This window comes from Heptranchias perlo, chromosome 1 (assembly GCF_035084215.1).
Source record: "Heptranchias perlo isolate sHepPer1 chromosome 1, sHepPer1.hap1, whole genome shotgun sequence".
Taxonomy (NCBI): domain Eukaryota; kingdom Metazoa; phylum Chordata; class Chondrichthyes; order Hexanchiformes; family Hexanchidae; genus Heptranchias; species Heptranchias perlo.
This window is the reverse complement of record NC_090325.1, coordinates 194749101-194760179: the sequence shown is the minus strand read 5'-3', so window position 1 is coordinate 194760179 and position 11079 is coordinate 194749101. Positions and strand designations below refer to the sequence as shown.

General features: G+C 47.8%; 1 protein-coding gene across 6 annotated transcripts in view; it reads left to right on the top strand.

The window, feature by feature from the left end:
• The first annotated feature begins 6293 nt into the window (after positions 1–6293).
• rufy3 (RUN and FYVE domain containing 3) overlaps positions 6294–11079 on the top strand; it is a 59524-nt gene continuing 54738 nt past the window's right edge. For 2 of the 6 annotated variants that reach the window (XM_067994533.1, XM_067994534.1), the window contains exon 1: positions 6861–7485. In XM_067994533.1, the coding sequence (XP_067850634.1) occupies positions 7197–7485 (289 nt within the window). In that variant the 5' untranslated portion in view covers positions 6861–7196. Of the gene's footprint in view, positions 6353–6860; positions 7486–10437; positions 10513–11079 lie in introns of those variants that run through there. The other 4 variants (XM_067994531.1, XM_067994530.1, XM_067994527.1 and 1 more) reach the window with 4 other exon arrangements.

Sequence of the window (11079 nt, the reverse complement as noted above, 5' to 3'; positions counted from 1 at the left end):
AGCTTTTGCCTTGTGGATGTCTCTCTTACAAAGGTCTGTTTAAAACAGTTCTTACAAAGCCCTTTGATGGCTTTTTGATGGTCCCAATCATATTGCAAATTGCTTCTCCCAATGGGCCATTGTTTTAATTCTGATTTAGAGCTTGTCACACAAGGCTTCCTTTTGTATCCAACGTCCTAGGTGTTGGTGGTTTTGCTTTAAAAGCAAAGGCATGGCCCCACGATGTCTGGAACAGTTACCTCTTTCAATGGGGGTGATTGTCGACCCCCTGCTGTCCGTTTTGCATTAAAACAGAGACATGTATGAAGCTCCCCGGTGTGTGTGTTGTTGATTTCGTCTGGTGACCTCTCACCTATCCTTCCATCTTAGGATTTTAGTCAGGGTCCACAGTTTTTCCATACTCAGGGAAAAGGTGAATTTCTTTAGGGTTTTTCTCTGAGTTTTTGGGGGATCTGTGAATTTTGAGAATCTTACAACCCATCGAACGTGTAGTGGGAGACTCACTTTAAAAAAAAAGGACAACTTCCGTTGAATTTGTGAGCTCTGCTTTGCGGAGTGCGTTAGCGTTTGGCGCAGTTGTTGATCTAGAGAAATATTTGCAGCTGTGGGCTGACAGTTGGCTAATTAAATACTGTAACGTTTTCTTCTAACTTTAAGGTACAGAGTGTGCGGAATGTGACAATTTCTGATCCAACTGATAGAACACACCTGGAGAAAGTTCCTCCTCATGACCAGGAAACGCCTCTTCCAATCGCTGCTGTGCTTATGTAACTCGAATTCCCTGTGTTTCATTCACGTTCTCCCAAGTCCAATACCTTCTAGCTCCCTGTTTTCTTTTCTCTTGACTTCTCCGTGGTCCTTTTCTCCATTCTCCTCGTCTTCCTCTCACCTAGTCATGGCACCTCTTTCATTTCGCCCCTCTTGGGTACTTGGACGACCCGCGCGCCCTCCACCGCCCTCCCCGACCCATTGCTGCTCCGCTGCCTTCCTACTCTCCCCAAGCTTGAATTCCCCCCCCCCCCCCTTTAATAAGCCCACCAGCTACCCCTCTGTGCGTCAATCGGTATTCCCCCGAGGGTCCCTCGAGATACCCGTCACTGCCGCTTTACGAGTGGCAATTAACTCCATCCCATCCTCCCTTCTTGCCGAGCTCCTTCCCATCCTGCTCACCCCCCCCAACCCACCGCTACCCCCTTGGACCCCACCAACGCATCAATCACCGCACCTCTCCGCATTTCCCTTCGGAATCTCCGTTGACTCATGTAGGAGGCCCTTCCCAGGCATGACCTTATCGCGGATGACTGCATTGAGATCACGGTTTTGACTGAAACTGTTCTCGTGGGTGGCAACATCTTTTCCCGTGTCTGGTTATAATTTCCAACCCCCCCCCCCCCTCCCCAAAACATAGAATCATACAGCCCAGAAGGAGGCCGTTCGGCCCATCGTGCCTGTGCCGGCTCTTTGAAAGAGCTGTCCAATTAGTCCCACTCCCCCCCCCCGCTCTTTCCCCACAGCCCTGCAAATTTTCTCCTCTTCAAGTATTTATCTAATTCCCCTTTTGAAAGTTACTATTGAATCTGCTTCCACCGCCCTTTCAGGCAGCGCGTTCCAGGTCGTAACGACTCTCTGCGTTAAAAAAAACAAATTTCCCCTCATCTTGGGCGGAAAGCCGGGATTTTCCTTGACGTCACCGCGAAGTTTCCTGGCATCGGAAAACGGGTGGAAGTCTCGATCGGGTCAGAGATGTGCTGTGGGGCATGTTTTCCGATGGGGTGCGACCAGCGGCAATGAAAGTATCCTGCTTCAAATGTGCGGCCGCTTCATTTTAATATTAATTTGCTGGGGCGTCTCTGTCCTGCGCACCGTTTCGGCCCGTCGTTTCGGCACGAAGGACACCAAACGTAAAGAATGTCCCCTTTAAGCGGGACTGCTAAGTCACGGTAAGTACCCTAGAGGTCACAGAAAGGACACAGCAATATAAAAGAGTGCATACGTTAACCGTCTCGTGACTGATTTTTTTCTCTCTTCTGTTGGCACTTTGCTGTTCGCTCGGGAGTCTTTGTGTCAATTATTTACGGCACGTCTCGCACTTATGTTCCTTTACTTGCGTCCTCAGTTTTAATCCTCACCTTCTTCAAGAGGAGAACAAGTCAAACATGTACCAGGTTGGAGGTAGGTATTGGGGTCAGTCGCTGTCTGGGGGGTTGATGGAACACATGCAAGCAAGAAAGAATATGGGGAACAGGAGGTGTGGGGAGGGAGGGGGGCTCAGCCTGGGACGGGGTGGGGTGGGGTGGGCAGGGACTAGGCGGGAGTGAAAGGTGTTGGGCTTGGGGATTTGTGTGTAGGAAGCGGTAGTATGGACTTCCATGGGCTGGAAGGGCATTAGGAGCAGTTGTCGTCGGAGTGTACTCACGGGGATGTCAGTGGGGCAGCACTCTCGCCTCTCGAATCAGAGGGTCGGGGGTTCAATTCCCACTCCAGAGACTCGAGCACGTAATCCAGGCCGCTGACACTCCGAATACAGCGCTGAGGGAGCGCTGCACTGTCAGAGGTGCCGTGCCTCATACGAGACGTTAAACCGAGGCCCCCCCTCCCCGCCCGTCTGCCCTCTCAGGTGGACGGAAAAGATCCCGGAGCTGCTTTTTCGAAAAAGAGCAGGGGGGAGTTCTCCCCGGTGTCGTGGGCCAATATTTATCCCTCAACCAACATCACTAAAACAGATTATCTGGTCATTATCACGTTGCTGTTTGTGGGATCTTGCTGTGCGCAAATTGGCTGCCGCATCTCCTACATCGCAACAGTGACTGCACTTGAAGAAATAAAAAGTACTTAATTGGCTGTAAAGCTCTTTGAGATGCCCTGAGGTCGGGAAAGGCGCTATATCAATGCAAGTCTGTGTTTCTTTCTTACTCGGGGTCTTGTGAGCATGGGGTGAGGGAGCACCAGGTTATTATCAGCGGGTGAGATGGAGGAGCTTGGCGTGTGAAGTCTGTGAGTACGTCATGCAAGGGCGCCTGGAACATAGGAACAGCAGGAGGCCATTCAGCCCCCCTCAAGCCTGTTCCGTCACTCAAACGAGATCGTGGCTGATCTCTTCCCTAACTCCATTTACCCGCCTCGGCTCCATATCGTTCAATACCCTCGGCTCGCCAAAAAAAAAAATCTATGGGGGGGGGTGGTCTCAGATTTAAAATGATTAATTGAGCTAGCATCTACTGCTTTTTGTGAGAGTTCCACACTTCAACCGCCCTTTCTTTGTGTGAAGAAGTATTTCCTACTCTAGAGTGGCCTAATGTCTGGGAGCCCTCAGCAGGGGGATGTAGGAGCATTGGAGGGGGGGGGGGGAGGGGGGTGGAGGTTGGGGGGGCAGCAGAGGTTTGGTCGCACTGGAAATGGAGAGTCCTGGGTATTTACAAGTACTGCAAAGGGTTTGGAAGCACTGGGGAATATTTCCGATCAGTGTCGGTGGTTCTGAAGTTCGTCACCACTCTGGGAGGGGGGGGGGTTTGGAAGCACGGGGGGAGGGTGGGAGGGGTCCTCGAGTTCGGCAGGGCTGTAGAAGGGTCCTTGGGAGCAGGTGACTGGCATTTTTCAGCACCGGGAATCGCTTGTTAGCTCTGGAACAACTGGGGGAGGCGCCTCACGTTTGGGAGAATGGAGGGGGTTGTGAACGTGGGCTTTGGTAGGAATGTGGATCTCGGAAGCACCAAGGGAGGAAGTCCCAGGAGTCTAGCAGCATTGGGAGGAGGTCCTGAGGTTTGGCAGGTAATGAGTAACAACTTGCATTTATACAGCGTCTTTAATGTAGTAAAACGCACCAAGGTGCTTCGCAGGAGCGATTATCAAACAAAATTTGACACCGAGCCACGTAAGGAGATATTAGGACAGGTGACCAAAAACTTGGACAAAGAAGTAGGTTTTAAGGAGTGTCTTAAAGGAGGAGAGAGAGCCGTAGAGGTTTAGGGAGGGAATTCCAGAATTTAGGGCCTAGGCAGCTGAAGGCACGGCCGCCAATGGTGGAGTGATGAAAATCGGGGGATGCGCAAGAGGCCAGAATTGGAGGAGCGCAGAGATCTCGGAGGGCTGTAGGGGCTGGAGGAGGTCACAGAGATAGGGAGGGGGCGAGGCCATGGAGGGATTTGAACACAAGGATGAGAATTTTAAATTTGAATACTCTGCTTTGAGCAGGAGGTTTACAAAAAACAAGAGTAAGCCTTGTTGAGAAAATGTTTTCCAGTAATTTACTGAACCCTACAGTGAACTCTTGAGTAAGAATAAGCATTTCAATCAAAATTGATTAATTTTTCTGGATTTCTTATTTTATAAATGTTATTTTACCTCAAAAGGTTCAGTTGGGGGAAACATTCAAGAAGATGGCACATACTGATTTCTGGATTGATTGCTTCCTTGCCAATTCAGAATTGGTAGCTTTCAAAAAATATGAAAGGAAGTGGTGGTAAACCTTTATAAATCACTGGTTAGGCCTCAGCTGGAGGATTTTTTCCAATTCTGGGCACCGCACTTTAGGAAGGATGTCAAGGCCTCGGAGAGGGTGCAGAGGAGGTTTACCAGAAAGGTACCAGGGATGAGGGACTTCAGTGGAGAGACTGGAGAAGCTGGGATTGTTCTCCTTCGAGCAGAGAAGCTTAAGGGGAGATTTAATAGAGGTGTTCAAAAATCATGAAGGGTTTTGATAGGGTAGACAGGGAGAAATTGTTTCCACTGGCAGGCAGATTGGTAACCAGAGGACACAGATTTAAGATAATTGGTAAAAAAAAAAGCTGGTGTGAGGAGATGAGAATTTTTTAATGCAGCGAGTTGTTATGATCTGGAATGCGCTGCCTGAAAGGGCGGTGGAAGCAGATTCAATAGTAACTTTCAAAAGGGGAATTGGATAAATACTTGAAAAGGAAAACTCTGCAGGGCTATGGGGAAAGAACAGAGGAATAGGATTAATTGGATAGCTCTTTCGAAGAGATGGTAAGGCACAATGGGCTGAATGGCCTCCTTCTGTGCTGTATGATTCTATGATTTGGTTGCTCAGTTTTCAGAAGCTTTACTCATTCCCCATTGATACTTACTGATCGAAGGTTCTCATGCTTGAATTGAATATTCGGTTGACGAGTTAACAGCTCAAGTCCTCATTTTGGCTAATCACTAATTTTTGCTGTGAGGGAGTGTGACGCCTTGAGGTGCGACACCCTGAAGTGTGATGCTTTCAGGTATAATGTGACAGATGCAAGACTTTAAAGGAAACAGATAGCGTTCGGGAATGGATGTTCTTACTTAGAAGTTTGTAAGTTATTTCACAAGTTAATGGGGTTCAAAGGCATTTATTGGCATTCATAGGAAATAAGTATAACTATTATTACCAATAATTAAACATATACAATTACAACTATTAATAATTACACATATATTTAAGGTCACACTTACAGTACAAGTTACGGGAGAATTCATACATTACAGTTCTCGAGCTTGAGGGGATCAGCTTGCCAAAACCTTGCCGAATTCTTAAGTATCTACTCCGACACCCACCTGTTAAACCTTTTTCACTCTGGCAATGTCAGAACCCGCATGTTTCCACATATTACCTCGCCCGATTAGCTGCAGTAACTTAACAGTTTTAACAAGAACCACTCCCCATGGAGGCTTTAACCTTGACTGAGTTGTCAATCAAATCATTCCACTGGAGACGGTTTTAGACCTCACTTGACCAAATTCCTCAGCAATGTTCTGGGAGGAGGTGGACATCCCAGCTCTGGAGCAGAGGGCACCATTGACCTGTCAATTATCTCACAGCTGCAGGACTTATGGAGGTCGATGCAGCTCGCTCTCCAACAAAGGAAGTCTGTTTTTGCCTCTGCTGAACTCTTTATCAGCTATATGTCCCGATCCTTGCTTCTTGTTTCACTGGAAACGAAACTGACATTTCCAGTCTTCCAACAGAAACTCACTTAGCAGGCAAAAAAACCCCAAATTAATATAAAATAAATCATTTCTTACAGTTAGTTATAATCTTTTGGTCTGTCATAACCTTACAGAGCAAATACTAAGTAGCAAAAGCACATTTCATCGCAATGGCACAGGGCACCAAGGCAGTCATTAAATAGTTAAAAACATTAGGAATCTAGTAAATAAAAAGCCCTTCCATTTACTCCTCATACCATGCTGCATTCGGTTACAGGGAACTCACAATTTATTGAACAGAAAAGGGTAGGGGTTGAAATATTGCAAGGGTATGTGCTTTTGACAAATTAATGCTCCGTATTAACCAATCCACCAGGTTTACCCACCCCCGGGAGGATACGGAGAATGATGCACTGGACTGTCAACGCTGGGGGAAATGGTAAGAGCAAGATTTATGATCAACAAGAGTGATACAGGTTGCAAACCAATTAAAAACAATATGGATCTGTGTTTATGTTTTTGCAATCGGGTTGTATGCTTAAATTAAAACGTGCAACACTTGGGCAGATCTGGGTGTCCCAATCCTGTTGCACTGCAAACCCCGCTCAAGCACTTGTTATTGATGATAATAATAAAACACCTGTCCATCCGTCAGCGTTGCAAACCGTATTTTACTCAGTTTACTTCTCCCCCCAATTTGTATTTCACAACAAATGCAATTGTGAGAATTGCACTGATTCTCGCAAACCATGCTTCAATACCAAGGTATTTGCATGAAAAAATTATGACGTCTAAAGCTCACTTTTTTTATACATTCAACGCAGATGTCAGCGGCCCTCATTTTATAAATCTAAAAAAAATAACCGTACCGGGAGGAGGAGGGGGGGGAAAAAAACAGGAAGGAGGTGGGAGTTATGTTAATAAACTGACGTCAGTGGGCAATATATTTCTACAACAATAACAAGTCATCAGGTATGCAAAAAAAAAAAGAAAACCCTGTTTTTTTTAAAAGAATGAAGTGTAGCACTTGAGCGAGACTGGTGCGAAAACAGCTGCAACTGGAGCTGGGAGCGCTCGAGCTCCGGGCGACGTTCCATTTCTCCCCCCGCCCCCCGGGCAACGTTCCATTTCTCCCCCGGGCAACGTTCCATTTCCCCGGGCCCACGTTCCATTCCCCCGGGCCCACGTTCCATTCCCGGGGAAATCCGGCCCTGGGCCGCACGAGGGGGCCGCGTCCCCAGTCACGCGCTCCAGGGCAGGCGGTGCGGTTTGCAGCGCCGAACATGGCGGAGGAGTTTGCAGCACCTGCGGGGTTGCAGCAAGTTTTGGAAGCGGGAGCGGTAAGCCCGCACGCCGCCGCCGCCCCGGCGCAGGCAAGGAACGGCGAGGCCTGCGCACGGGGCCCGGCATCGGCCGAGCGAGACCCGGTCATTTACTTCGTGAAGAAAGCATCGCCTTCCGCCGCGGGGCACCCGCTGCAGCCGGACGACTGCGACGAGGTGGAGCTGCAGGTCGAAATCTCGTCTCCTCCCGCTTCCCCGACCAAAATGCCCGGTGACAGGCCGGGGAAAAGTAAGTTTTTTTTTTGTAGCGGTGAGGTGAGGGGGTCGAATCGTTGCATGGGACCCGATTTGCATTAATAGCGGGGGGGGGGGAAAGAGTTGAGTTTGGGAAGAGTTGAGCAAACTCTGGAGCTGCACTGGGTTCCTGCGGCATTGCAAGTGTGTGCTTTTTAAAAAAAACATCAGCTTTTGCAAAATGGGTCAGACTTGTTAGAAACCTGTGGCTGGACTGTAACCACGGGTGTTTGTGGGGGGGAAGAAGAAGTGATTTAATTAAGTAAAATCCATTTGGAATTAAACTATTGCATTCTTTCTCCCTTGCCCTTGACACACAGGGTCTCTGGGTCCTAACGTCAGTTGGGTAACAAAACAGCCAGCGCTTTCAACTGGTGTTTTTGTGCAAGTAAACAAAGATGGTGCTGCAGTACTTCTTATCTTGGTCGGCAGGGCTCCACTGTACCGAGTCTGCCCTCTTAAAGTGGATGTAAAAGATCCCATGGCACTATTTGGAAGAAGAGCAGGGGAGTTCTCCCCCCCCCCCCCCCACCCCCTCCCCCACCTCAATATTTACCCCCTCAAGCAATATCAGCAAAAAAAATATTTTACTAGATCTGGTAATTTATCACGTTGCTGTTTGTGGGAGCTTGCTGTGTTCAGTCCGGCACCTTTTCACGTCCTCAGGACGACCCGAAGCACTTTTCAGCTAATGACGCTGAAAAGTGCTTCGGAGGAAAACGTGGCAGCCAGTTTGTGCACAGCAAGATCCCACGGAACGGCAAAATGACCAGACCACGTGGTTGAGGGATAAACGTTGGCCAGAACCCCCCTGCTCCTCTTCGAAATACCGCCCTGGTTATCCGCCCGCGAGGGCAGATGGTGCCTCGGTTTAACGTCGCTTGCGAAAGACCGTGCCTCTGACGGTGCAGCACTCCCTCAGCCCTGCACTGGGAGCGTCGGCCTAGATTATGTGCCCAAGCCTCTGAAGTGGGACTTGAAGCCACAACTTTCTGACTCAGAGGCGAGAGAGAGCTTACCCACTGAGCCACAGCTGACAGCTATTACTATATAATACTGGATCTTCCCGTTTCATCAACACACAGGAAAACAACTAGTGAATAAATTCTGTAGAAAATCTCAGGTTCCTTGAGTTAGCCTGAACTTTGGACTAAACCGTCTAAATTTCAGGAGAGTTGCTATAATAGGGCTGATGTACTCCATTAGCTAGGCAGCAACTCCACTCCAGATAATTGATAGTACCCTCTCAGTTCCGGTATCACCCTTGCAGACATTTAAAAAGTGCTGCTGATTTAAAATTGAAGCGACAATAGATTTAGCTGAGATAGTAGCTAATTTTCCTGCAACCGCTCCAAGCAATTTGTGGCATACAAAAAATCCCACTTGCCCTAATTAGTGTTGATCTTCCGTGGCATTGTTTGAGGATAAAAATTTGGAGAAAATTTGTCCCTTGTCTCTGTGTTGAAACTTCTTAAAAGTAGTTTTCCTGTTTAAAAACCTACTTCAAGAAATATTCCGAAGTTTCATTACAAACTTTAATTTCAAAGATAAGTGCATTGGAATTGTGTTGAATCCGAGATGGTGGTTGTAAGGAATATTAAAAATATATACATCGAGTGGTTCCACTTCAGCGCTGTGCTATTGGTAGCCACGGCCTCACCCCCTCCCTATCTCTGTAGCCTCCTCCAGCCCTACAACCCTCCGAGATCTCTGCGCTCCTCCAATTCTGGACTCTTGCGCATCCCTGATTTCCCATCGCCCCACCATTGGCGGCTGTGCCTTCAGCTGCCTGGGCTCTAAGCTCTGGCAATCCCTCCCTAAACCGCTCCGCCTCTCTCTCCTCCTTTAAGACGCTCCTTTTAAAATCTACCTCTTTGACCAAGCTTTTGGTCACCTGTCCTAATACCTCCTTATGTGGCTCGGTGTCGAATTTTGTTTGATGATCGTTCCTGTGAAGCGCCTTGGGACGTTTTACTACGTTAAAGACGCTGTATAAACGTGAGTTGCTGACTGCTGATTTTTGGTTGAAATTATTGATGGTTTTTATTTCCCATTGCTGCTTTCTGATTGGCTCATCCCCTATTAAAGGGTCCCCGCCGTTTATAACGGGGTGTCGGGTGTTGGCGTGATTTGCCCGCTATAGGCGGTGGACAGGAGGCAGCCGCGGGGCTGTAGCGCCGACCCTATTAGCCAACCGAACGGGGGGGGGAGGACCGAAGTGGCTCGGAAAGGAAGGAAAGCGGGAAGAACGGAAGGAAAAACGAACTCTTGAGCCGTTGCCGCAAGACGAGAAATGAATGAGGGACGAAAACCTGCAGCGATTGAAGCAGGAAAATCTCTTTTAAAGAAGGACGCCATAAAAAAGAAAGGAAGACAGACTTGCATTGATGCAGCGCCTGTCTGGACGTCTCAAAGTATCCACAAAATAGTCGTTGCGCTTAATACGTTATAAGCCGCGCCTTTTGTAATTGACTCCTGTGGTGACGGCAAACGGATCTCCCAGTTTCCCCGATTTTACAGGCGGCTGTCCAGTGAATCAGTGCGGACGGTGCAAGCGGTGGGGAATGGAATTGAATTCCATTTTGTTGCTCATATTTTGTATTCACAAAAACAAGATCAATTTGAGGAAATTTGCATATGAGAAAATGAGATGGCTGAAGTGTGAAGAGCAGGAAATACACACAGTCATAACGCTGATTATTATTATGCGTCATATAGAAGGACAGTGTCTTTTACAGATAACACTCTGTCCGTGTGATCTCCTGGACTGGTTTCGACCAACTGAGGGGTGGGTGGGTGGGTGGGTGGGGTCGGAGAGGAATTTTCCAGAGTGTTTTTTTTTCCCTTTATTGGCCCTGGGTTTTTCTCTCTCTCTTTGCCTCTCCCAGGAGATTGCAGGGAGGGAGGGAGGGAGGGAGTGTTTGGTCACGATGCTGTGGCCGTCAGGGGGTGTGGGGCAGGCTTGATGGACCACCTGGTCTTTTCCCGCCTGTCATGTTGGTCTCCTGTGATGTTGCTCATGGTGAGTTGGATTGTTTATTGTCTTTATGTCTAATAGAGATGTTGTGTCATGTTACTCGCAATTATATTTTGGCCACTGATTTTACAATGACTGTATTTTGTTCGGTTATCTAACATCAAATGGATGGGGTAGCTGTTACAGGAAGTAAATCTGTGAAATACCATGGGATATATTTCTGCACTATGGAGATTTTATAATATGCAATTATAGATTAATAATACTTCTGCAAATAAGGTTTGAAGCATACAGTTGTAATAGTCTGTATTAATAAGTACAGAGCTCTGGTTAGACCCCATCTGGAGACACTGCGTTCAGTTCTGGGCACCGCACCTCAGGAAGGATATATTGGCCTTGGAGGGGGTGCAGCGCAGATTCACCAGAATGATACCGGGGCTAAAAGGGTTAAATTACAAGGATAGGTGGCACGGACAAGGCTTGAGTATAGAAGATTAAGGGGTGATCTAATTGAGGTGTTTAAGGTTATTAAGGGATTTGATAGGGTAGATAGAGAGAAACTACTGTCTCTGGGAGAGTCCAGAACAAGGGGGCATAACCTTAAAATTAGAG